The 27,998-nt window shown below is 43.9% G+C and overlaps 1 protein-coding gene across 1 annotated transcript; it reads right to left on the reverse strand.

Moving 5' to 3' along the window:
* Positions 1 to 1,752: 1,752 nt before the first annotated feature.
* Positions 1,753 to 27,998, reverse strand: Exd1 (exonuclease 3'-5' domain containing 1). Its single transcript, XM_052183274.1, has 12 exons — positions 27,817 to 27,998; positions 21,843 to 22,028; positions 20,582 to 20,650; positions 19,625 to 19,679; positions 19,257 to 19,384; positions 17,070 to 17,128; positions 13,904 to 13,990; positions 11,745 to 11,849; positions 11,587 to 11,667; positions 7,572 to 7,715; positions 6,353 to 6,544; positions 1,753 to 3,200 (listed from the first exon to the last, which is right to left on the reverse strand). Exons 2-12 carry the CDS (start codon positions 21,973 to 21,975, stop codon positions 2,541 to 2,543), a joined length of 1,713 nt encoding a protein of 570 aa, XP_052039234.1. The 5' UTR covers positions 21,976 to 22,028; positions 27,817 to 27,998; the 3' UTR covers positions 1,753 to 2,540.

Genomic DNA, 27,998 nt, shown 5'->3' on the forward strand with positions numbered 1-27,998 from the left:
ACCTGATGGCTAAAGCCTAAGTACTTTAAATAAGAACTCTGTAATTACAACAAAGCAAGGCCAAGAGCCTGAGGAACAGCACATTCCAGGAAGGGAGAGCGGGAAAGGAGAGTTCTCTTTACTGTGCATCTTGTTGGGATGCCATCCATACATAAATCACTTAATTCTGTTCTTTGACAGTGTCATACATGCGTCCAAGGTATCGTGATAAATCCCCTGACTGTCTCTCTCTCCCTACCAGCTCCTTTAACAGATTCATAGCCGATTCATAGCTTTTGGTCTTTTTTGAGAAGCATTTAGTTTAACTAGGGCCAGCTGTGTGCCTCTGGTTTGGAACTACACACTGGAGCCTGGTGAGGTCACTGCTGTTTGTGACATTACTTGTGTATTAATGACAGTGGTTCCCTGCCCACTCAAGCTTCCCTGACAGGCTCATTTTTTTTAAAAGATTTATTATTGTATGTAAGTACACTGAAGCTGTCTTCAGACACACCAGAAGAGGGCATCGGATCCCATTACAGATGGTTGTGAGCCACCATGTGGTTGCTGGGAATTGAACTCAGGACCTCTGGAAGAAGAGTCAGTGCTCTTAACCGCTGAGCCATCTCTCTAGCCCCCCCCACCCCAATAGCTTATTCAGCTATTGTTTTTTTTTTTCAAGACAGGATCTCACTGTATAGCCCAGGATGTTCTGGAACTTGCTCTGTAGACCAGGCTAGCCTGGAACTCAGATCCACTGTCCTTTGTCTCCGAGTGCTGGGACTCCAAGGCATGTGGCTTTTTTCTTACTTTAGGCGACAGCCCGTTCTTGTGTAGTCAATTGCAGCTGTTATGAGTTTGTGTTGCAAAGGCTGTCTTGCCCAGGTGAAGGTATCGTAGCCCTTCTGTCCCTGGCTCCTCCTCTTTCTGCCTCCTGTTCTGCCATGTCCAGAGCCTTAGAGGAAATGAGAGAGATGTCTTGTCTAGGGCTGGGGTCCAATGCCCTCCTCTGCTTCCTTTTTTTTGTTTTTGTTTCTGAGACAGGGTTTCTCTCTGTAGCCCTGGCTGTCCTGAAACTCATTTTGTAGACCAGCCTGATCTGAGTTTAAGGTCTTGCCTCCCAAGCCCTAGGATCAAAGTTGTGTGCCCCCACTGCCTGGTCTTCTTCTGGTTCCTGAGAACACATGGTGCACAGATATACATGCGGGCAAAACACTCATACACATAAAATAAAAATTTGAAAACTTTCATTTTCAAATCCCTTTTCATTTAAGAGTAGTTCATTTAGTCTGATTTTTGAAATGGGTCTCCTCTGCCCATGTAGACTTTGACCTTAATACACAGCTGAGAATGACCTTGAGTTTTGGATCCTCCTACTTTGCCCTTTCAAGTGTTAGGATTACAGGGATGGCCACTACATCCTGCTTTGGTTCTGGAAATCTGAGAGGGAACAGTAATTCCTTCAGTGAAACTCATAAAACAGTTGGTTGTCCAATGCTTGTCCTGGACTGTCCCTGCATCCCCAAGGTGCACTGACAGCCCTGTAACAGGAGATTGACAGATTTTTAAAAATTAGTTAAGGAGTGTCTTCCTAATGTAGCCTAAGTTGGCCTCAAATGCCCATCCATCCCTGTCTAACCTCCCGAGTGCTGGGCTCAGAGGTGTGCACCACTCTATGTAGCTAGAATACAGATTTCTAAACTAGATATTACCATAAAATCTTTATACTCACTCAAAAAAGAGAAAAAGAGATGAACTGATGACAAGCAGGTTTATTGACTTGTGAGCACTCTTGACGCGAAAGGCTGTCATTTCAGGCTGGTTGTTTTTTTTATTCTAAGAAAGTGTAAAACCTCTAGGCAAGTACAATGAACTCAAACTTTACATTTACTAGAAGGAAATAACAACAAAGAAGCTAGCACCCTGCTCTCTTAGGATTAATGAAATACAGCGTTGAGCGAATGCCCCTACAGTAACATCAACCTGTTCTCTGCCTGATCCGATACACAAAAGTGTACAGATCAAGGAAGGTCTTAAGGAAGAGCAATACTTGTGACGTCGACGGGATACATTTCTATGTATGTATGTATGTATGTATGTATGTATGTATGTATGTATGTATGTAAGTAAGTAAGCGGTTTTTAGATCTACGTCAATCTAAAGGCAAAACAAAACAAACCCAAACAAATAATCATACTCCTTTTGTTTTCTGGTGATGTTACAGACTGAGTTGCCCCAGCCCTCCGCCACCCCGAGAGCTGCCCTACAACATTCCTAAACCAGATCCTGCCAGACACTGAGCCCAGCTTTTCTTCTTCAAATCCTCTAAACCTAAAGACTAGAACACGCCATCAGCACCTGGGCTATTTCCTCATACACTGAGGGAAGGGCAAGTCTGGCCTCAGTGGTAGGGTGAGGCTCTTTCGTGTAATCCAGACGGCAGGATTCTGCACTAAGCCTAAGGCCTCCATTGTCCCAGAAGCCTGTGGCTGAGACCTAACCAACCTACCCCATGAGACACTCACAGGGACTCTGTTGGCCTCATCGACAAACTTTAAAACCTAAAACAGATTTAAAGATGGACTTATCCATGAATCTGTCTTCTCCAGGGCCGGACAGGGTGGAAGTGTAGAGACCACAGCTTTTTCGGGAAGTTGGAAGGTGTCACTTGGTGCCTCCCAGGTTTCCTGCGGAAGAGAAGGTGACACCAAAGTGTCTTCACTTGGGCTTGTTAAAGCGCCCTTATTTTCCAACACCAGCAACTGTTCTATCTCCTCTTTCAAAGAAAAATGTGAGTGTGGTGCGTGTGTGAGCGGCAGGCCATGGGCGTTCTGCGCTCTCGGGCCTTCCCGCCCAGTTGACACCCAACACTCTGGTTTGTCCTCAGAGTCTTCATGGGCTTCGCCTTCCTTCCTAGGAGGCACAATTTGAGGCTCTGCTGTGGTTTGTTTAGATTCTTTATCCAAAAGATTCTCATCCTTATGAGATTTGTGACATAGAAAGCGAGGAACTTGGTCTGCACCAGATGTCTTACAAAATAGGAAGCCCTGGACTGGCTCCCCTTCCCCTGCTGCGCAAGCCACTGGCTCCTTTGGGCGCAGCAGGGTCCGGATGAGGAGACCCTGCGCGTTCACGCTGTATTCCTTCGCAGCTCGCTCTCTGCGCTGTTTCTGGAAGTCCTGGAGTTGAAGCAGCTCTGCCGGCAGCTCCATACACGCAGGCTAGGAAAGCAAGAAGCACAGGTTTATACAAAGATCTCAGCGCGTCCCTAAAAGCCCTCAGGACAGGCAAATGGATTTATTCAAATGTGCTCCTGTAGCGCCCTCTAGTGTTTCAATATAATTACTATTTAAATTTTTTGATAGTACTGTTTTTGAGTAATTTAAGTATTTAAAAAAATTAAATATTTACCATGTGTGTGTAAATATAGAAAATGTGACTTTCCCACCCTGGCTTCATTTGGCTTAGAAGGTGCACCCTCTGAAAAGCTGAAAAGCAATATCCAGGTACAGTCCATGTGAACTCTGGTGTGTGTGTATGTGTATGCACCTTAATGATTGTACTAAATGATTCTGTGTGTGGTTTTGTGTTTTGTTTTTATTTCTTGAGACAAGAGCTTCTCTGTGTAGTCCTGGCTGTCCTGGAACTCACTCTGTAGACCAGGCTGGCCTCAAACCCAGAAATCCACCTGCCACTGCCTCCCAAGTGCTAGGATTAAAGGTATGCACCACCACCCCCCTGCGATTCTGTGTGTGTTAAGTGGGATCCCAACTAGGCTTTGTGCAAGGTAGACAAGCAGTCTACCACTGACCTACATCCCACATTCTAGATTACATGTCAATCCCCTCCTCAAATATGAATTTTTGTGTTTGTTTTTTTCGAGACAGGGTTTCTCTGTGTAGTCCTGGCTGACCTGGAACTCACTTTGTAGACCAGGCTAGCCTTGAACTCAGAAATCTGCCTGCCCTTGCCTCCCAAGTGCTGGGACTAAAGGTGTGTGACACCACCGCCTGGCTCCAAATATGAATTTTTATAACTTTATTTTTTCAGTATCTGTTTTTAGGGGGAAGGGCCTCATCATGTATCCCACAGTGATATTAAACTATGTAGCCCCTGCTTGTCTGGAACTCACCATGCCCCAGCCTTAGCCTCCTGAGGACTAAGAAACGCAGGCGTGTGCTGCTTTAGTGTATTCATATATTTTGGGGAGTTTGCTGCTGTTTGTTTTAAAACAGGGACTCACGTAGCTCAGGCTAACATAGAACTCACCATGTAGTGCCAGATGATCTTGAACTTCTGATCTTCCTGTGTGCAGGGGTTACAGGTATGAGCCACTAGGCCTAGTTTATGTGGTTGTAGGGGTCAAACCCAGGACTTTAGGCACACTAGGTGAGACCTCTTCCAAATTAGGTACATCTGTAGCTCTACTACATTATTTTTAATATAAAGATCTGTCTTGAAGATTGTCCCATATTAGCACCTCTAAGGGCTACATGTGTATATCATTACTTTACTGAACCTTAATGAACTTTTCTTTTCTTTCCTTCCCCCCTCCCCCCCAGAGACAGGGTTTCTCTGTTTCTCTGTGTAGCCCTGGCTGTCCTGGAACTCACTCTGTAGACCAGGCTGGCCTCAAACTCAGAAACCTGCCTGCCTCTGCTTCCCAAGGGCTGGGATTATAGGTGTGCACAACCACTGACCCACTGAACTTTCTTTTCTTCATTACAGAATTCTATACTAAAATACAGAATGTGTTAATGGCTGGGAAGATGGCTTAAAGATCTTGCTATGATTATATGAAGACCGGATCTCTAGCATATACTGAAAAGCCAGATATGTGCTGGAGGCAGATCCTGGAGGCAGACTCACTGGCCAGCCAGTCTGAGCGGCTGAACTTGAGGTTTAGCAAGAGAACCCAGTTCAAACACATAAACTGAGGAGAGCTGAGGAGACAGTTGGTAAATGTGCTCACTGCCAAGCCCGATGGTCTCAGCCCTGAGATTGATTCTCAGGACCCACAATGTGGAAGGAGAAAACCAACCTCTGAAAATACACACATGCGCAAAAAATGAATGAATGAATGAATAAGTAAGTAAGTGATTGTAAGTAATGCTTTAAAATGTAAAGTTGTGAAGAAAATGCATCTTGGTGTCTGACCACCATGACTTCAAGGACAGACTAGTACTCCATACACAAGTACACACGTAGATACACCACACAGGCACATAGGGACATACACAGCTGCACTGGAGGCAGGCAGACAGACACATGTACACACATGCACAGTATTAAGCTTAGCATAGTGGTACATGCTGTTGAGAGGTGGAGGCAGGAGGCTCCTGAGTTCAGATCATCTGTAGATGTGTAGCAAGTTCAGGGTCAGTCTTAGGTCTATAAGGCTTTGTCTCAAAAACAAGGAGCTTGAGAGGCCCGCTGGCTAAGAGCACTGGCTGCTCGTCAGGAGGACCCAGGGTTTGGTGCCCAGCATGCTCATGGTGGCTCACAACCATCCATAACTCCAATTTCTGGGGATCTGGTGCCTTCTACTGGCCTTCATCCATACCACACACAGTACACACAAATATCTTTTTAAAAGGTAAAAGTGATCTAGGTTGTAGCTCAGCCGGCACTACACTTGCCTAGCATGCATGAAGCCCTGAATTTGATATGCACCATTACAGAGACAGGGCATGGTGACACATGCCTACTGCAGCCCCTCACAGGGCATGTGAGAGCAGAAGGATCAGGAACTCAAGGTCATCTTCAGTTACACAGCAAGTTTGAGGAACACTTGGGGTGCATCAGTCCGTGCTGGAGGAAAGATGATTCACCATAAGGCTGGGCCACAGCAGCTGCGTCATTTGTCGTGAGAGTGGATCTCAGGCAAACCTGGTACCATAAGACTGTAATCCCAGCTGCTCAGGAAGGAGGCAGGACAGACATCAAGGCCATCCTAGACAACTCCTCAGACCTTTGCTTAAAACAAAAGAAAGGTCTGGCTGGGCGGCGGTGGCACATGCCTTTAATCCCAGCACTTGGGAGGCAGAGGTAGGTGGATTTCTGAGTTCGAGGCCAGCCTGGTCTACAGAGTGAGCAGAGTGAGTTCCAGGATAGCCAGGGCTATACAGAGAAACCATGTCTCAAAAAAAAAAAAAAAAAAAAAAAGAAAGAAAAGAAAAGAAAGAAAAAGAGAAAAGAAAAGAAAGGTCTGTGCATGTAGTTTACTGGTAGAGAGTGCTGCAAATGTGTGGGCCTGGGCTTGATTCTCTAGCACTGCAAACACCACCACAGGAGCAAGTTCCCAGAACAGTAGGTGTCACTGTGTTCAAGGTAAGGAGAGGCAGAGAGTATCAGCACAGAAAGCCGTCCCTACCTCTGTGCCTGCAAGGCGGTCTGCAGAACCCTCTCGGTACGTGTTCAGGTACCCATCCACCAGTGTGGTTAAGTCTGACATCACCTCATCCAGGAGCACCAATCGAAGTGGAAGCAGGTAGGTAGTTTCCAGGGCCAAGATTTTCAATAAAGAGGGTGGAAGAGGTCTTGTCAACCATATTTCTGGATTTTCCTAGAGACAGTAGAACATTTTTTAATTAATACTAAGTAAAATTTAGCTGGGCAGTGGTGATATGTGCCTTAGATCTGAGTTTGAAGCCAGCCTGGCCTACAGAGTAAGTTCCAGGCCAGCCAGGGCTACACAAACCCTGAAACCTTGTTTCTAAAAAACAGCAACAAAAAAGTAAAATTTTTATAGAAAATGACTGTTTCCAGTTGCTTAACTTAAACACTGTTATTTTCTTCCATTGCTTTCTATTTTCACATCTCTGTGGCATTCTGAGAAGGTGTGCAGTGTCCCCACCCCCACCCAGTATACAGTGTCTGTGAGTCAGAGAACAAGAGGGCTGGGAGAGAGGCTGGTGTATCTGGATTTCTTATTCCAAGTTGGAAGGAGGAAGTCATATAGCTGCCTACTGTGTCAGGATCCTAGGTTTGGTCAACAGTCCCATAAACCCCACAAAGTTGGAGGGAGGGCTAGGGAAATAGCTCAGCTGCAGAGCACCTGCTTAAGTCCTGAGTTCAATCCCCAGCAGCACTTAAGGAAAGATGCTGGAGCAGAGCAAACTGACTTTAGCATATGACCAACTGTAGGTAATAAATGCAGTCACAGCCCAGGTCTGCATGTAAGGGTAGTATACTCTACGGGAAACTGACATTGCAACTAAGATGATTTGGGTTCCAATGTCTTTTTTTTTTTTCTTCTTGAGACAGGGTTTCCCTGTGTAGCCCTGGCTATCATGGAACTCACTCTATAGACCAGGCTGGCCTCGAACTCAGAAATCTGCCTGCCTCTGCCTCCCAAGTGCTGGGATCAAAGGTGTGCACCACCACTGCCCAGCTGGTTCCAATGTCTTAATTGAGTGCTTTTAAATTTATAACCAACAAATCTGGACCCTGGCTTCTGTCCACATGAAACTAAAGACTGCTCCTTGCTGGTATGTCTAAGACTGGCAAAGCTCATCACTTCTCTATCCAACAGGCTAACAGTCCTGTGCAGAGCATACCTGAAATTTAATGACACATCTTTCAATACTTACCTGAATACGTTTCTGTCTCTCTTCTAAAAAGAAAAGGTATTTGGGAGCAACTTTAAGGTGTCTGATTAAACTCTCCTGCAAAGTACTGATACAGTTTGGAAGAAAGCCACCTGTTTCCATAGAAAACTGAAGGACATCGGCTACCTGAGGTATGAAACAGAAGACAATCACACAACAACAAAAGAGGATTAGGTAATACACAGATAAGGATCTCACATCAGAGGTATTCAGAGAGCTCATCAGTAAAGGCTAGGATGTAACTATTTATGCTGGTACCATGATACCCAGCATGCCCCAGGCCCTGGGCTCCGCCCTGGCAAAAGCTAGGTTTTCTGGTGCAAGTCCATAGGCAGAGGCAAAAGGATCATCATCTAAGACATGGAGGATTTGAGGTCAGCCTGGAGTATAGGAGATGTATATGTGTGTGTGTGTGTGTGTGTGTGTGTGCGCGCGCATGCGCGCGCGCACGCACATATGTGAGGGAGAGAGACAGAGAAACACATACACACACTCAGAGAGAGAGAGAGAGAGGGAGAGAACACCATTTCCCCACAGTCATACCATGGATGCTATAAGTAAATTTAAAGTCAATCCACAGATTTTGACAAGAAAATAATAAAAAAAAGTTAGGCGCTACCCTGACTCTGTATTGTCTATTTCCTTTCTTGTATGGCTGCCTTACACTTAGTATACCTTGGTACCTTTGGAGCATGGGAGAACAAAGAAAGAATTTGGTATTCTTCTCTTCAGAATAGAAAGGACAAGTTTATTGAGTGTACAGTGAGGAAGCAGCAGCAGAGCCGCCCACTCGAGGGCTAGTCAGTACTTATAGCCACTCTGGCACATGCTGTTAAGGAACATGAATCACGCTGCTCATTGCTGCCCTGGGCTGGGGAGTGGCTCAGTGAGTAAAGCACCTGCCAGTCACGCATGAGGATCTGAGTCAGAGCTCCAGAGTCCACATAAAGCAGGCGTGGCAGCACTGTAATCCCTGTACTCCTAGGGCAGAGACAGGAGGCGTCCCAAAGGCTCACAGGCCAGCCAGCCTGGTGGATGCAGTGAGCAGCAGGAGACTGTTGAGAAGGAGAGAGCCATACCCACCACCGTGTCCTGACCTCCACGTGTGTACCGGGTGCCTCTGTGCCTGTCCCTGCACGCCGTACTCAACACCCACACATGGCACAAATATAAAGACTTAAGAAAACCTGCACTGAACATTTATCTGGATGCTACAGGCTAAATAATGATTCCAATGTATCTATGCCTACACTAGGTATGGTAGAGCTTGCCAGTAATCCTGGTATTTGGAAGGTGTAGGCAGGAGGATCAGAACTTCAAGGCCATCCTCAGTTTGAGGCCAGTCTGTGACATAAGATTTTGTCTTTGAAAAAAAAAAAAAAAAAGATGGCTGGAGAGATGGCTCAGCAGTTAAGAGCACTGACTGTTCTTCCGAAGGTCCTGAATTCAAATCCCAGCAACTACATGTTGGCTCACAACCATCTTTAAAAAAGTCTGATGCTCTCTTCTGGGGCATCTGAAGACAACTACAGTATACTTACATATAATAAGTAAAGAAATCTTTAAAAAAAAGATATCTCTTTTTTGTTTTTTGTTTTGGTTTTTTGTTTGTTTGTTTGTTTGTTTTTCTAGACAGGGTTTGTGTATGTCCCTGTCTGTTCTGGAACTTGCTCTGTAGACCAGACTGGCCTTGAAAACTCACAGAGGTTTGCCTGTCTCTGCCTCCCAAGTGCTGGGATTAAAGGCTTATGATACCACTACCCAGTCTATTTTTTAGAGATGTATCTATCTTTATCTCCTGTGTATGAAAGAGGACACTGGATCCTCTGGAACTCAAACTGGCAAGCATGTAGTTGCTAGGAACCAAACTTAGGTCCTTTGCAAGAGAAGGATATGTATGTGTTTATGTTAGTGCACATATGCATGTGCACAGATGTATGCATCTATGTGCAAATGAATACCAGAAGGGCACTGGGAGCCATCCTGTGTCACTCTCTGCCCATTCTTTTGGGCAGTCTCTTTCTGAACCTGTGGGCTTGCTGTCTCTGCCTCTCTCGGAGCTGAGGTTACAGGTGTTTACAGGGATGTTCAGCTTGTTATGTAGGTGCTGGGATCTAAACTCCGATCCTCATCATAATACAGCAAGCATTTTTAACTGCTGAACCATTTATACAGCCATGTACTCCATGTATATATAATTTTTGACACAGGGCTTTATGTGGTCTAGGCTGGCTTTGACCTCACTATGTAGCTGAGGCTGGCCTTGAAATTCTGAATCCCCTTGCCTTGTGATCCTGAGTCTTCCTGCTGCTACCTACAGAAGACATAATTTGAGGAGAGAGGAATGAGCCACAAGCCAATGAATGTAAGTGGCTACTTCTACTGAAAACTGCAATAGACACAGGAGATGAAAAGTTAGTAGTTCGAGGTCATCTTTAGCTATAGTTTGGGGTCAGGGCTACATGAGGCCTTGTGTAGTGATTTGAATAGGTTTGAGCCCCACAGACTCATGTGTTTGAATGCTTAGCCTACAAGGAGTGGCACCATTAGGAGATGTGGCTTTGTTGGAGTAAGTGTGGCCTTGTTGGAGGAAATGTGTCATAGTGGAGCTGGCTTTGAGGTCTAATATATGCTCAAACTATACCCAGTATGTGAGTTTCCGTCTGCTGCCTGCAGATCAAGATGCAGAACTAACTCTCAACTTCTCCTCTAGCACCATGTCTGCCTGTGTGCTCCCATGTTTCTAGCTATGACAATAATGGACTAAACCTCTGAAATGCAAGCCAGCCCCAATGAAATGTTTTCCTTTATAAGAGTTGCTGTGATCAAGCTGAGCAGTGGTGGTGCATGCCTGTAATCCCAGCACTTGGGAGGCAGAGGCAGGTGGATTTCTGAGTTTGAGGCCAGCCTGGTCTACAGACTGAGTTCCAGGACAGCCAGGGTTACACAGAGAAACCCTGTCTTGAAAAATTAATCAATTAATTAAAAGAAATAATTTATTTACTTTGTTTTACACATGTGTTTGCCTGAATATATGTATGTGCACCACATGTGTGCCTGGTGCCTACAGAGGTCAGAAAAGGGCATCAGTTGCCTTGGCTGGTGTTACTGCTGGATACGTGGGTGCTGAGAACCAAGCTCAGGTCCTCTGCAAGAGCAGTAAGTGCTCTTAACCAATAAGTCATCCTGCCAGCCCATAGTAGGTTTTTTTAAAAGGAAGAGCAACCTACACCCTGAAGTAAACACATGTTAAAGATGTGCTTACTCATTTTATTTTTTATTTTATTTTATTCTGGTTTTTCTTTTCTTTTCTCCCCCCCCCCCTTTTCCCCCCTGAGACAGGGTTTCTCTGTGTAGCCCTGGCTGTCCTAGAACTCACTCTGTAGACCAGGCTGGCCTGGAACCTAGAAATCCGCCTGCCCCTGCCTCCCAAGTGCTGGGATTACAGGCGTGCGCCACCACGCCCAGCTTGTATTCATTTCATATGAAATCAATTCCTTAAGTTTTTGAATGTCATGTCACACCCACCTTCCTTCTTTCTTTTACAACTCTAGAGCAAAAAGAGATGACTTTCTCCTCGATGATTCTAAGTAACTGTTCCATACAGTTTTTATAGCTCAAATGTTCTCACAAGCTATGCACATAATTCATGTGAGAAATGGGCAGGAATGGCACAATGAAAAATAGGCTCATCCTTTCTTTTCTTTTCTTTTTTCTTTCTTTCCCTTTCTTTCTTTCTTTCTTTTTCTTTCTTTCTTTTCCTTCCTTCCTTCCTTCCTTCCTCTTTCTTTGGGGGGGTCTCCCTCTATAGCATTGGATGATGTAGAGCTCTCTATGTAGACCAAGCTAGCCTTCAACTCACAGAGATCCACCTGCCTCTGCTCCTCTTCTAGGAGTAAAGACGCATGCCACCATACCCGGCAGTCATTTCTCAGATAGGGAATCTTTTCTACTGGGAACCATGTGTGCTAGTTTGACCCCTGTATTCCCTTCATACCTGCGTATCAAAGACATTGTTCAGCATGATTCCATACTGATGAGACAGGCAATCAGAGAGCCAGCGACAATCGTGGATAACCTAGGGGGTCAGAAAAGGGGACAGAGTTATTAGACCTGGCCACTAACCTCCGTACCACAGGAGTCGTATACACTTACCTTTAAGATTCTCTTGTCTTCTAAGATCATCTGAAGCCCATTGTTGAAAGCACGACTTCCCAAAAGGAAAATATCAAACAAGTACACTCGGCTGTTTGTGGCCACCTACAACAGACAGCACCACAGGATGAGACAGAGCAGAGGACAGGGGATGTGTACAGCCCAGAGCAGAGGATCTGAGGACCGAAAATGCAGGACCCAGATGGAAATGATGAGCACCATCACTGTTCAGCGGGCCGTGGGCATTCAAATGACACTTGGGAAAAACAGCTTTATTTTTTTGTTTGTTTTTTTGTTTTTTTCAAGTCAGGGTATTTCTGTGTAGCCTTAGCTGTCCTGGATGGAACTCACGCTATAGACCACGCTGGCCTCCAACTCAGAGATCTGCCTGCCTCTGCCTCTTGAGTGCTGGGATTAAAGGCTTGTGCCTCCACTTCCAGGCTTCCCCTCCCCCTCCCCCACACAGACTGGGTTTCTTACTGGAAACTAGACTAGACTAGCTAGCCAATAAATCCCAGACCTGCGTGTTTCTGCCTTTCCAGTGCTGAGATTACAAGCACGTTATAGACTAAAAAGTAGATGTGCCTTTATCACTCCCTGTTCTTGGTGGGGGGCATTTGTACTGAAGACAGGAATAGAGCAACTGAGAAGACTACAGACAAATTCTTGAAGGCCGTGAGATGGCTGAGTTGGTAAAGGCACTTGCCACCAACCCTGAGAGCCAGAGCTCACACATGGTAGAAGAGACTGGTTCCTGCAAACTCTCCTCTGATTTACACACACACTGTGGCACCCTATCCATATACTACCCTATCCCAAATAGATACATTTAATATTTTTTACTTTAAATTTTAATATATTATGTGCATGAATGTCTATGTATTACATGCATGCCTGGTATCCTCTAAGGTCAGATGTGGTCACTGGATTTCCTGCAATTGAAGGTACAGGTAGTTGTGAGCTGCCATGGGGTTGCTGAGAATTAACCAGATTCTTCTGCAATAACAGTAAGAATTCTTTTTTTTTTTTTTTAAGATTTATTTATAATTATATGTAAGTACACTTTAGCTGTCTTCAGACACACCAGAAGAGGGCGTCAGATCTCATTGTGGATGGTTGAGCCACCATGTGGTTGCTGAGATCTGAACTCAGGACCTTCGGAAGAGCCGTCAGTGCTCTTAACCACTGAGCCATCTCACCAGCCCCAACAGTAAGAGTTCTTAACCCTTGATCCATTTCTCCAATCCCCACTGGTCTTCTTTTTTAAAAGAGTAACTGAGCTTTCAGTTCCTCCTGCACCATGCCTGCCTGGATGCCGCCATGCTCCCACCTTGATGATACTGGACTGAATCTCTGAACCTGTAAGCCAGCCCCAATGAAATGATGTCCTTATTAAAAAAAAAAAAAAAAAAAAAAAGAGTAACTGAGTAATAGAAGAATGGAGAATGGATGTTCCAAGGGCTCAGGCTGTATGTAGCTTGGTGAAGGAGTGTGTATTTAGGATGTACAAGGCTCTCTGTTCAACCCCCAGTACTTCCAGGAAAGAAAAAGAAACCAATAACAGACATAATTGAGTTATAGTAGTGGTGCGCGCTTTTTTTTTTAAAAGATTTATTTTATTTATTGTTATATGTAAGTACACTGAAGCTGTCTTCAGACGCTCCAGAAGAGGGCATCAGATCTTGTTAGGATGGTTGTGAGCCACCATGTGGTTGCTGAGATTTGAACTCAGGACCTTTGGAAGAGCAGTCAGTGCTCTTAACCGCTGAGTCACCTCACCAGCCCAATGGTACATGCTTTTAATCTCAGCACTATGGAGGTAGAGGCAGATAGATTTCTGAGACCAGGCCAACCTGGTCTACAGAGTTCCAGCACAACCTTTATATATATACATAGACTTATACACACATACACATATACTTACATATGCATATATGTATGTATGTATGTGTATAGAAATTTATATGTATATGTGCATATACATATATGTGTAGGCACACATATATATACCCCACATTGAGCACTTGGAAAGTGGATATAGGAGGGATGGGGGTTCAAAGGCTAGCAGGTACACAAGTTCAAGGCCAGTCTAGGCTATATAAAACCATTCCAGAAACAAGACCAAAGAAAACATTTTAGCTAAAAAAGTAATGATTTACCTGAAGCCAACAGAGTTTCCCATGGCGACATACATTAGCCCCTTCGGCAGCGACACTCAGGACACTCTGCTTCTTGATGTGGAGCATCTGTCAGAAAAGCAACACACCTTCAGTGCCAGCGCTTGGAAGTCAGGCACATAGACCTCTGAGTTTGAGGACAGCCTGGTCTACTTAGTGAGTTTTGGAACAGCCAGAGCTACACAGAGAAATCCTGTCTCAAACAAACACAAAAGAAAGGGAAGAAAGGTTTTGGAGGAATAGATGACTTCTATGATACTGTGATGCTAACAACCATACTCTGACAAGGGTTTGGGGGAAGGGTTGAGAAAGGGTCTCTTACCTCAGGCTGACTTCCAACTAAGCTACAGAGCCCAAGCTGGTCTTATCCTCCTGATTGTCTGTTTCTTACCCCCAAAGTTCTGGGATCATAAGAATGTTGCAAACACCCAGCTTAGATCCTGTGTGTGTGTGTGTGTATCCTCTTCTGAGTATGTGTGTGTGAGTATGTGTGTGCATGTGTGTATCCTCTGTGTGTGAGTATGTGTGTGTGCATGTGTGTATCCTCTTCTGAGTATGTGTGTGTACCTGCACATGTGTGTATACCTGCACATGAGGACAGAGAACCACGTCTAGTGTCTCCCCAGTCACTTCCCACCTTATATTTTTGAAGACAGGTTCTCAGTGAATATAAAGCTCTCTGGTTTGGTTAGAATAGCTGTCCAGCAGCTCCAGCAATCTGCCCATCTCTGCCTCTCAGCAGGGAGGGTACCGGGGCGCATGCTCTGTTGTTTTGTTTTTTACCTAGGTGCTGGGATCCTAACTCAGGCCTCATGTTTGCACAGCAAGTATTTTGCTGACTAAGGCATCTTCCCAGCCCTGGGTCTCCTCCCCCCTTTCCCAAGAAAGGGTTTTGTGTGTGTGTGTGTGTGTGTGTGTGTGTGTGTGTGTGTGTGTGTATTCTGCTTGTCTGGCTGTCCTTAGAACTCACTCTACAGACCAGTCTGGCCTTGAACTGACAGAGATCCTGCCTCTGCCTCCCAAGTGCTGGGAATTAAAGGTATGTGACACCAAATGGCATTTTTGCATTATTTTAAATTTACTATTAATATTTAAATTAACTAACACAAGCCAGTTTGCTTCACATATACGTGTGAGTCACCACTGGACACACTTGCTCCTCAGCTCAGTCTTAGCAATAAGTACATAACTGAAAGGAAAATCACTTACACCTGAAATGCTAATGAAAACAATTGCTAAAAATCAGTGTTCACCCTTCAAAAACATATATATGTCAGGCTGGTGGCATCCATCTGTCTTCCCAGCTACTCTGGAAGCTAAGGCAGGATGGAGTTGGAGGACAGGCTGAGAATATTACAGAGACTTTGTCTCTGAATCAATAACAAGTTAAAGTGACCCCTGCATACCCAATTATAAGTTTATATCCAACACAAAAGTCAGTAATGCTCCTGAAGTCCATCTGAACATGAGGACAGTTATTTCCTTTTTTCCAAATTCATTGAGATGATACCTAAACACCATCTGGAGCAGTCTTTTGAAAATGTGAGTCAGGAGCTGGGTGTGGTGAGGTACTCTTGTAACCTGAGAGAGCTGGAGACAGAAGGGTCAGGAGTTCTAGGTCAAACTCAGCTGCACACGGGGTACATGAGACCCAGTCTCAAAAATCCAATTGCTCTCCCTAAGGTCAGCCAACCTGGTACCGTGGGGCACACCTATAATCTTACCCTGAAGGGGCTGAGGTGGGCAGATCTGTGTTCAAGACCAGCTAGAGTCACTCTCAAAAAATAAGTAAATAAGGCAGGGGAGATGGCTCAGTGGGAAAAAGAGCTTGCCTTATAAGCCTTTTGACCTGAGGTAGTTCTAGGCTACCCTGAGCTAGCTCTGACTGAGCAGACCTGATGATCTGGGTTTGATATCAAAAGGTTGATGCAGTAGTGCACATCTGTAAGCCAAGCATCCCTACTGTGCGATGGGTGATACAGACAGGATAACTTCACAGAGGCTTCGGTCAGTGTCAGCTACCCTGAAGCACACAGCACAGTGACAGAAACAAGGAAGAAACTGCTTCAAATAGTGAGGAGGAACTGACTCCTGAAGGACAGCTGCTGAGCTCTATATCCATGTCACTGCACTCATACCTAAGCATAGATACATAATACATATATACATATACATATGTGTATGCATAAATAAAATAAAAAAAAAGCCACCAAAGCATCTGGTGAGATGATTCAGTGGTGGAAGATTGGCTCCTCTGACAGAGGACCTGGTTTTGATTTCTAGTACCCACATGGCAGCTCACAACCAAGTCTCAGAGAATCTGGTGATGTATCAGGGCCCCAGATTTAGTAGGTCCCAAGACCTTAGCACAGCTGATTCATGGTGGAAGTACCATTAGGCTGTAAAACTCAGTATGTAGTCAGCAGCACCTGCCAAAACTAAAACACAGGTCTAGTCCATCACAGTCCATAGCAAAAACAAGTCTCTAAATGTACTAGCCTTGCTTGTTGGCTTCTGTAGCTCCACTTCTAGCTAACTTCTCTTGTTAACTGAAATATATCAACTGAAACACAGTTTTTGTGCTTAAAAGCTCACCCTGAGAAAGGTTTGGACTATACTGGGATCCTGAACGCTCAGTTTAAGTCACTAGCTGGTTAATAAAGACTTTCTATTGGCTTAACCCCATGTAAATAGAAGCAGTCTTCTTGCCGGGCAGTGGTGGTACACGCCTGTAATCCCAGCACTTGGGAGGCAGAGGCAGGCGGATTTCTGAGTTTGACGCCAGCCAGGTCTTCAGAATGAGTTCCAGGACAGCCAGGGCTACACAGAGAAACCCTGTCTGGAAAAACAAACAAAAAAAAAAAAAAAAAAAAAAGAAAGAAAGAAAAGAAAAGAAGCAGTTTTCTTTGGTGAGTACCCTACAACAAAGCCCTTTTCTGGACTCTACATACACTATATGAATGTGATACACAAATACACATGTAAGCAAAACACCCAAACACAAGAGTATTTTAAAAACTATTTAAAAATAATAAAAATACCAAAATACTCTGTTAATAGGGAAAACATCAAGATCTTAAAATCAACTTGTAAAAAAACAAACAGGGTATCTATACAGACTACACTGGAAATGACTGACAGTACTTACTGCAGCACCAAACTTCTGCTGGAATTGATCAATGACTGTGTATGTCACCTCCTCTTCCTCTACAAGAGAAGGATGACATTTTAAAAAGACATTTCATAACAAAAAGTAACAATTTAAGTAAATGAGTCCTGAAAAAGGAACAGTACCTACATGGTTGGAGTTCTCTAAATCATACTAATGATTAATATTAATTTTTCTGAGACAGGGTAGATGTAGTTCAGGTTAGCTTTGAACTCACTAAGTAGTTGAGGATGCTCTTGAACTTTTTTTTTGTTTGTTTTTTTGGTTTTTTGACACCCCCCTTTCCTTCCAGACACCACACCCAGGATTTTTATTTTGTTTATTTATTTTATGTATGTGAGTCATTCTCTTCAGACACACCAGAAGAGAGCATCGGATCCCATTACAGATGGCTACGGTGTGGTTGCTGGGAACTGAACTCAGGACCTCTAGAAAAGCAGTCAGTGCTCTTAACCTCTGAGCCATCTCTCCAGTCCCTCCAAAACCTTTCTACATGAAGGTTTTCTCTTCTTAGCTTACATAGCTACATTCTTGCCCTACAATCATCCTAGTTTCCTTTCTCCTCTCACCCCTATCTATCTAATTTGTCAGGTATCCACGTGCCCCACCTTTATCATGCATCTGGGCACAGTACTTTCTAGCTAACTACTGCCATCATTCTTTAGAATTGACTCTTTGACCACCTCGTACACATGATGACACACACGTACATCCCCCCACACAAATAAATATAGTTCAAAAAAAAAAAAAAGAGGCTGGGAAGTGGTGGCCATGCCTTTAATGCCAGCACTTGGGAGGCAGAGGCTGGCAGATTTCTGAGTTCAAGGCCAGCCTGGTCTAGGGAGTGAGTTCCAGGACAGCCAGGGCTACACAGAGAAACCCTGTCTCAAAAAACCAAAAAAAAAAAAAAAAAAAAAAAAAAAAAAAAAAAGCCAGGGGGTGGGGCACACCTTTGGAGGCAGAAGCAGGCTGTTCTCTGTAAATTCAAGGTCAGCCTGAGCTATACATGCCTATGACCCCCAAATACGACGATGATAAAGCAAAGAGTACTATAAATTTGAGACAAAACAAAGATTAATTTTTAATGTCCTCCTAGTCAACCATGTTTTATCTTTGTTTTGTTCTATGTATATATATTACAGTGATTTTACCTGTACAGAATATAATCTTTTCACAAAGCTGGCTAGATTTCTTTCTTTGTGCTGTTGGTTGTTTTTGTTTTGAAAAAATGGTCTCTTTGTAGTCCAGGCTGACCTCACTCTCAAAATCCTTCTGCCTCAGAGTCTCTTAGAAATGGGATTTTACAGGTGTACACCACCAAACGCTTTATTAGTAGTAGGAGTAGGAGTATTTGGTTATTGGGTTTTTGTTTGTTTGGTCGGGTTTTTGGTTTTTTTATTTTTATTTTTGGTTTTTTGAGACAGGGTTTCACTGTGTAGCCCTGGCTGTCCTGGAACTCACTCTGTAGACCAGACTGACCTCAAACTCAGAAATCCACCTGCCTCTGCCTCCCAGAGTGCAGGGATTACAGGTGTGGTGGTGGTGGAATCACAGGAACCCCAGCACCTCTCCAATTTCCCACCCCTTCACTTCTGTTATTTAACATCTCTTGCCGGGTGGTGGTGGTCCATGCCTGTAATCTCAGCACTCTGAGAAGCAGAGGCAGGCAGATTTCTGAGTTCGAGGCCAGCCTGGTCTACAGAATAAGTTCCAGGACAGCCAGGGCTATACAGAGAAACCCTGTCTCGGGGGAAAAAAAAACAAAAATAAATCCAACCCACCCCCCCAAAAAAAACCAAAACAAAAAACAACATCTCTTGTATCAGAGCTCAGTGGGGGCAGCATCCCGGTCCCCACACATAGTATGCACAGCCATGTCAACTAAACATGTACTTTATAATACTTATTTTAATTCACATTTTTAAAGATTTATTTTATGTATACGAGTACACTGTATCTGTCTTCATGCACACCAGAAGAGGACATCAGACCCCATTACTGAAGGTTGTGAGTCACCATGTGGTTGCTGGGAATTGAACTCAGGACCTCAAGAAGTGCAGTCAGTGCACTTAACCACTAAGCCATCTCTGTAGCCCTCTCTTAATTCACAATCTTTATTGTGAGCCACAATAAAAATATTCTGGATGCTCAGAGTCCCACACTCACCTGACGGGCAGTACTTGAGGTCACTGAGGAGAGAACTGGTTGGCACCTCAGGTGCAGGTGAAATAGGCTCACAGACATTTATGTCTTCATTCTTCACTTTCTCCATTCCAGCTCGTTCTGTATTTATGCTATCCTTACAAAAAAAATCACACTTAGGTGAACTGTCCTGTTACTGATGCCCTACTTGCTAGCAGCCAGGACGCGCTACACTGCTGGCGCTCACGCTTGAGTGACACCTAGGGACGGCCACGATGGCCTGCTTGTTTTATTTCCTTAGCCCACTTGTGAAGAAAGCAGCTGCAGTTCAATCTTTTTTCTCTAATGTGCTCACTTGGAAAATGTCATAGTGAAGAAAACTCCGATAATACCTAACAGAGTTGGCCTTTTCTCCTGATGCACCTTCTGCTTCATCCATTAGTTCCACTGAAAAACAACCCAAAGAGTTTTAACAGTTTCCAGCTGGAAAGCCGTAGGCACCCCCTCTCACACACCATGCTCAACCACACGCTATAAACGGGGATTCAAAGTGGCCCATTAGTCACAGAGTCCTTTGGTGGCCAGTAACAGATAGAGAAATCGGGTTTAAAGCCTACAGATTCCCACTATTGTGTCCTCAGGTTCCTGGACACGCAACAGGATCAGGAACTTCTGCTCTTCTCAGTCTTTTTTTTTTTTTAAGCTCCATGATGCCGATGTGGTATTTTCACTGATTCTATAGGTTCTTTTTTAATTTATTTTTTAAGATAGGATCTCTATCACATACACCTGGCTGGATTCACAGAAATCTGCTTGCCTCTATTTCTGTGTCCCACGTGCTAGGATCAAAGGCATCAAAGGTAGGTAGGGGATGGGGGTGGTGGGGGGTGGTGGTGGTGGTGGTGGTGGTGGTGTGTGTGTGTATATGTGTGTAGGGATACACATATATGTGGTTATATATGTGTATATGTGTGCAAAAGGGCACATATCCACAAAGAAGCCAGAGGGGCTCCTACATAACCTAGGAAAAACACCCACACACATAAATTTTTTAAAAATTAAAGTTAAATAGAATTACATAAATATAAGCTGGGACTATGGCATACACCTTCAGTCCCAGCCTCCAGGAAGCAGAGGCAGGAAGATCTCTGTGCTTGGAGCTGGCCAAATCTATATAGCTAGCTCCTATACGTCAATGCTATCTATGAACCTGTCTCAAAGAAAAAAGTTCGTATATACAGTACTGAAGACAAAACAAATTCCATTTTCGTTCAGATAAGCTGAATGAAGCAGAAATTCGAGTTTCCTACGGCACATTCCAACTGGCATCCAGGGAACACAAAACTTACCATTCAAAATCTCATGCCCGAAAAACATTTTCACTCCTGAGACACTCCGGCCTGACTCTAGGTTCTTCACTGTGATGGAAAATAACCCATCTGTTTAATAACACATACTATTTTCCCCAAAACTCCAAGAAACTGTGAAGGCTCTTAAAATTACTGAAATATGAGTTTTATAAAAACCTTTCTTTCTCAAAGTACAGAGTCAGTTAAATTACAAAGCTACACTGTACAACTGAGTAATAGAATAAACCTCAGAAGGTTCTAAAGAAACCAAAACCAAAACCAAAATAAACAAACAAAAAGTTTTTAAAGAGCTAGGTGTGGTGGTGCAGGTCTTTAAATCCAGCACTAGGGAGGCAGAGCCAGGCAGATCTCTTGAATTCAAGGCCGGCTCAGTCTACATAGCAAGTGCCAGGCCAGTCAAGGCTATATAATGAGACCCTGCCAAAAGGGTAAAAAATTTCAAGGGAAAAAAATCCCCAGTTGTTGCAATCGGAGGCCTGTGCCTGCACCTGGCCTAGGTGGCACCAGTGGCTTGGACTTCATGCTCTCCATGTGGTGGGCAGGCACTCTACCAGCTGAGCCACATCACCAGCCCTGGTTTGGGTTTTGGACACAGGTTCCCATGTATTCCAGGCTGGCCTCAAACTCATTATGTAGTTGAAACTGGCCCAAAACTCCTGATTTCTGGATTTCTTTTTGCCTGAGATGAATTAATCCTTTATTTCAGTGACTTTTTCCCCCTCTGTTGAAACCAAAAACAATTTCAATAACATGATTAATTTTAATATTCATACAAACAAAAATTAACTGAAGTCTCCAATTTTAAAAACTATATATTGAAAATAACCACCCCAGGTCTGCAGAGATGTTTAGCATTTAGGAGCACTTAATGTTCTTACAGAGGACCAGGGTTTGATACCTTGCACCTTTATAACAACCCCAGTCCCTGAGAATCCTATGTCCTCTTCTGGCCTCTGTGGGTATCAGGCATGCACATGGCACGCAGATGAAACACCCGCACACATTAAATATATAAATAATGAAATAAGAAAATTTCCACTATAATGCCAATGAAAATACAGAGGCGAGAACCAACCAATACAGGCAGCCACGTTACTCTGCGGGGGACTAGCAGTCTGACACTCTTCTACTGCCTTTTTAAATAGGAACACAACTTTCCCAGCTCCTACACAGCAATCATCCCCTACACTCAGCCACTAATCTCTCGAGGAGGAGAGGAACATGATGAATAGAGTCAAACCGTTTTTCAGGACAACAATCTTGTTAGGATCCACATGCTGGAGCACGCCCTCAAAGATGCCAGACACCAGCGTGAGCTTCACCCTTCTCCACAAAATCTGGTTGAGGAAATGGTAGTCACTGCTGGGATCCATGCTTTTTTATTCCAAAAGCAGCCTTTGGAGAATCTTCCTTAAGCATCCAGACACTTGAAAATTAACAAAGAGATGATTATTTTGAAAAGACTATTTTGATCTGGGTATGGTGGTACATATCTTTAATCCTAGAAGACAGATGTGAGGGGAATCTCTGGATTCCATAGCTCTGTCTGCATAGCAAGTTTCAGGCCAGCTAGGGAGACCCTCTTAAAAACAAACAAACAAACAAACAAACAAACAAACAAAATCTTGAAAGTTCGGTTGCAGCTGGGCAGTGGTGGCGCACGCCTTTAATCCCAGCACTTGGGGGCAGAGGCAGGCCAATTTCTGAGTTCAAGGCCAGCCTGGTCTACAGAGTGAGTTCCAGGACAGTCAGGGCTACACAGAGAAACCCTGTCTCGAAAAAGCCCCCCCCCCCCCAAAAAAAAAACCCCAATCAATCAATCTATCTATTTTTCTTTCTCTTTCTTTCTTTCTTTGTTTTGAGACAGAGTTTCTCTCTCTAGTGCTGGACCTTGCTCTGAAAGTCAGACTGGCCTCAAAGCAGCAGAGGTCCACCTGCTTCTACTGCTTGGATGGCAGGTGTGTGCCAGCTCTGCTGCCCAGCTTATATTTCTCCACATTTGGGATGGGGGGGGGTTTCTCAACTTTTGAGATGGGGTGTCAAATGACCCTTTCACAGAGGTCACAGATCAGCTATTCTATATATATCTATATCACAATTCATAACACTAGCAAAATTAGTTATGAAGTAGCAACAAAAATGATTTTATGTTGGAGGGGGCAGGGGTAGTAAAGGGTCACAGCTTCAGGAAGGCTGAGAACCACTGCCCTGGGGAAGAAGAGTAGTTCGGTTTTGTTCATCACTTGAGATTGCTAAGAACAACCTCAGCAAATACAATTTTATTTTATTTTACAATTTTATTTTTATTTGTTTATATGTTTTGCCTCCATGTATGTTTATGCACAGTAGTTTACTGCCTGAGGAAGCCAGAAGGGGGTGCCAGATCCCCGAAACTGGAGTTACTTTTGGGAACTAAAGCTGAGTCTTGGGCAGGAGTTTAAGTATTAAGCTCTGATCTCTCTCCAGCCCCACAATTTTAATTCATATGTAGGAAACACAAAATTATAGGGAAAGATAAAATTAGCTTTTTTTGTTTATAAAATGGTTAGTGAATTAAGTGGAAAAGAGGCGGCGGAAAGACTATAGAAGCCAGAGGGGATGGATGACATCAAGGAAGCTGCCTTCTAGAGACAGTGGGACAAGGAACATATGAGCTTGTCCAGCAGGCAGCCTGCGCAGGGCCAGTGCAGATCCGAGCCAGATGGGGCGCAGTGTTTGGAGGGGAGGTGGCCTCCCACCACTGACTCCAGCCGACAACTGCTCACGAAGGAAACATCAGTTTCTCCCATGGAGTCTCACTGGGTATATACATTTTTTTTCCCCCGAGACAGGGTTTCTCTGTATAGCCCTGGTTGTCCTGGAACTCATTCTGTAGACCAGGCTGGCCTTGAACTCAGAAATCCGCCTGCCTTTGCCTCCCAAGTGCTGGGATTACAGACATGTGCCACCACGCCCAGTTTACTTTTTTTTTTTTTTAAGATTTATTTATTTGTTATATGTGAGTACATTGTAGCTGTCCTCAGACATTCCAGAAGATCTCGTTACAGATGGTTTCAAGACACCATGTGGTTGCTGGGATTTGAACTCAGGACCTCTGGAAGAGCAGTCAGAGCTCTTAACCACTGAGCCATCACTCTAGCCCCTAAGAACTACATTTAAGGGCAGGCCCCATGTCCAGCAGCAGTCAGCCTACATAAAATGAACTCAACAGTACCTTTGGAAACTTTTTGTCTCATATTGCTTTATCTGGGGCTTTTATTTTTTTAAACTTTACTAGACTTTTGCTTGTATATTCTGGTTTCCAATTTTGTGTTTCATTTGTGTGTCTCTATGTTTCTCCTGCTTTTTGTTCGCATGGTATATTCTGGAGGATTATTTGATTTTTTTTTTTTTTTTTTTTTGAGGCAAGGTCTCAATATGTAGCTCTGGCTCTCATGAAATTCACTATGTCACTATGTCCACAAGGCTGGACTCTATCTCACAGAGATCTGCTTGCCTCTGCTTCCCAAGTGAAGTTAAAGGCATGCTTGCTTGAGAGAGAGAGGAGGGGGGAGGAGAGAGAGAGAGAGGGAGGGAGGGAGGGAGAGAGGGAGGATGGAGTTGGAAGTGTGGAGAGGTGGGGAAGATCAGAATGAAATGAAGAAGAAACTGATAAGGATACATTGTATGAAAAATTATTTTTAGTTAAAAAATGGGCACAGTGCTCCTTTCTCAGATGATCAAAACAGAGGCCTTTTGTTTATTAAAATCAAGTATTATAGTCCTGACTACCATAGAATTTGTTATAAAGAGCAGCCTGAGCCAGGCGGTGGTGGCACACGCCTGTAATCCCAGCACTCTGGGAGGCAGAGGCAGAGGCAGAGGCAGGCAGATTTCTGAGTTCCAGGACAGCCAGGGCTATACAGAGAAACCCTGTCTCGAAAAAACCAAATCCAAAAAAAAAAAAAAAAAAAAAAAAGAGCAGCCTGGTGTGGAACTCATGGAGATCCACCTGCCTTTGCACCCTGGACGTTGTGATTAAAGACTTACACTGTGTTCAGCTCTCTGCACAGGTGGTAGAAGCTTCATGGAGTCGCCTTCCTAGCCCCCAAGTGCTTTGACTGGTAATGTTAATTTGCTGGAGGCTCAAGTCTTGTGCACAGGCTAACCAGCACTCTATCACTGACACACACCCCAGCTCCAGTATTGTGTTTTTAATTTTAAAAGTTATTTTTAATTTTTTTAATTTTAAAAGTTTATTTTTATTGTGTTTTTGAAGCAAGGTCTCACTGTGTAGCCTTGGCTGGCCTGGAACTCTTCATAGACTAGATTGGGAGCATGCACAGGGAGTGCTTTAGAGTGCTGGGATTAAAGACTTGTGCCCATAATGCTGGGTTATTATTATTACTACTACTACTAATATTGTTTTGTATGCACTGGTATTTTATTTCCATGTATACTTTTGAACTACATGTATGCAGTTCCCTTGAGGGCAGAAGAAGCTGAAGTTAAAAATGATGTGAGCCATCCCAAGGGTAGCCAGAACTAAGCCCAAGTTCTCTGGAAGAGCAGTCTCTAGCTCCAGGATTCTAAAGCTCTCTAGTATAATACTGAAATTTGGGCCGGTCATGCTGGTGTACACCTTGAATCCCAGGACTCTCAAAGGTAGGGGACAGATGTAGGAAGATCTCTGTGAGTTGGAGGCCAGCCAGGTCTTCCTACTAAGCTCAACAACATAGACAGATCCTCTTTTTGTTGTTTTACTTCCTTTTTGTGGTTTGTTGAGGCAAGGTTTTTCTGTGTAGTCCTGGCTGTCCTGGACCTCACTCTGTATACCAGGCTGGCCTCCAACTCACAGAGATCCATCTGCCTCTGCTTCCCAAAAGTGCTAGGATTAAAGGCGTGGTACCCTCTACCTAGGGGATGGGTCTACCCTCGATAGGCTTGCATTTGTCTCTATCAATTATCAATCAACACAATTACCTACCCAGGTTCCTTTTTTCATTTTTATTTTTTAAGATTTATTATCTTTATGAGTGCACTATAGCTGTCTTCAGACACACCAGAAGAGGGCATCGGATCCCATTACAGATGATTTTGAGCCTCCATGTGGTTGCTGGGAATTGAACTCAGGACCTCTGGAAGAACAGTCAGTGCTTTAACCACTGACCAGTAGTCTCTCCAACCCGATATATTGTTTATCATATAGAACAATTCTGTTTTAAGGATGTTGCTGTATTCAGAAGCCCAGACAGATTTTCTTTTTCTATGACTGTTTGAAAGCTGCTTGAGTTTATTCCATTAGGAAAGAATGGAATTGATGGAAGCAGCAAACTTCAGTCTAAAAAGTATACAATAGTGGTAAAGTCATGATCCTTGTCAAGCCAGGAAGTAAAAAGGCACAGAGCATTGGTAACCAGGTAAGTAACACACACTTGGAATTATCTTTCCCATGTAAGGATTCCTGAGGTCTCAGGCAAGCATTCTCCACTGAAGGACACCCCCAGCCATATTTACATACTTTAAGGTAGGATTCTCAAACATGTAGATACTTGCAGCAACCAAAACCCAATCCACAGCCAAGCAAACAACAGAGTTCTATCCCTCCCTTCCATTCCTTTGAGACAGGGTTTCTTGCTGAGGTTGGAGGCAAGGCTGGGCCAACTACTCTCCACAGTACTAGGGTTACAGGTTTGTGTGCGGCCACGCCCCACCTCCTAGGTGGTTGCTGGGTTCTGAATCCAGCTCTCATGCTTGAGCTGCAAGCCCTCTTACGCCAAGCCATCTCTCTAGTCAAATCTGTATGGCTAGAATTTTCAAAATTGAAAATGAATTAAAAACGAAATGCTTGGGAAGAAAGTTAAAGATAGGCTAAATGGGCTCAGCAGTTAGGACTGCTTTCTGTTCTTCCAGAGGACCTAAGTTTAGTATTTTCCAGCACCTACCTCACAAGCCCTCTAGCTCCAGCTCCAGCGGATAGGATGTCCTCCTCTTCTAGCCTCCACTGGTGAGAAGACCACACACAAACACCCCTACCTCTCACTTGACCACATACACACAAATACTATTCTTACAACAAATCAGAAAAGAAAAGCCAAAAAACAAAACAAAACAAAACAAAACAAAACAAAACAAAAAAAAAAACCCCAAACATAGCAAAGAAATTTTTTGCTACTGTTTGTGTTTAGACAGGGTTTCCTCAAGTAGCCCTGGAATGCCCTATCCAGATCATGCTGGCCTTGAACTTCCAAAGGTAACTTCTGCCTCTGCTTCCTCCTCAGTGCTGCAATTATAGATATCAGGTACCAGGTCTAATGTAGGATTTAATTGAATACAGCCAAGATTTAGATTAAAAATTAGGAAGAAAAAAAAAAGGTCAAGATGCAGAGATGAGCTTCCAGGCAGACTGAGAATGGGATTATGTATACATCTGACATCAAGATTTCCAGACCACAGTTACGAACTCAATGGGCAAGTCAACCAGGGCTAATGAGGAAGACAACTGAGCCAGACTAGAGACTTAGTGGGCTGGGAGGCCTTGGGGGACTCAGGCTGAGGTGCCAGGGCCTAAGTAACTTTGAAGCTAGCAGTCTAAGGAGATTTGGAAAAGTTGCAAAGATATTTAGGCAGTGGTTCTAAACAAAGGAGTGAAGGGGCCAGATACTCGAAGCCACAGGAAAACTAAAGTTTTACTTGAGAGGGTGTACACTAACATGCAGCTTAACTTCTTCATCAGCACAAACAAAATACCAGAATAAGACGCACCTGGCTTTGATCCCAGCCTTTGGAAGGCAGAGGCAGGTGGAAGTCTGTTAAGTTTGAGGCCAGCCTGATCTACATAGCGAGTTCCATGTCTGCCGGGGCTACACAGACAAACAAAAGAGAAAAGAATAAAACACAAGACCTGCATGGCAGCATAAGTCTGCAATCTCAGCCTTTTAAAAGGCTGAGACCAGTCAGGGCTCCTCTGGAAAAAAGAATAATTTCTCCACTTCTAGAAAGGGTTTTATGGGTTTAGGCTGTCCTGAGCATAAACTCCTTGAGTGGCTAAATATTTTCCCCCTTTAAACACGATTTTCCAATATTGCCTAGGCTGGGCTCAACTTGCAACTTTCCTGCTTTCATCTAACAACTACTAACTTACTGTTTAAAAATCCTAATTTTTAAGACAAGAAAAAATCCAAATAAATAAACGACCGACCGTCCATGCTCTAACTATTCACAATCTCTCTCACCTTCAGGGTCCTGTCCCCACAGCAAAGGAGTTTGGGAAATTCCAACCTTAATTCTAGTCAAGTGGTGAGTTCCTTAAACTGAAGAGGGACTGTTAAGTGGAAAAGAAAAAAAAAAAAAACAAAAACTGGGAGTTATCCAGGCACAGCTTTGATGCAAAAAAGTTCGCAACGCCAGCCACTTT

Source organism: Apodemus sylvaticus, chromosome 5 (assembly GCF_947179515.1).
Source record: "Apodemus sylvaticus chromosome 5, mApoSyl1.1, whole genome shotgun sequence".
NCBI lineage: Eukaryota > Metazoa > Chordata > Mammalia > Rodentia > Muridae > Apodemus > Apodemus sylvaticus.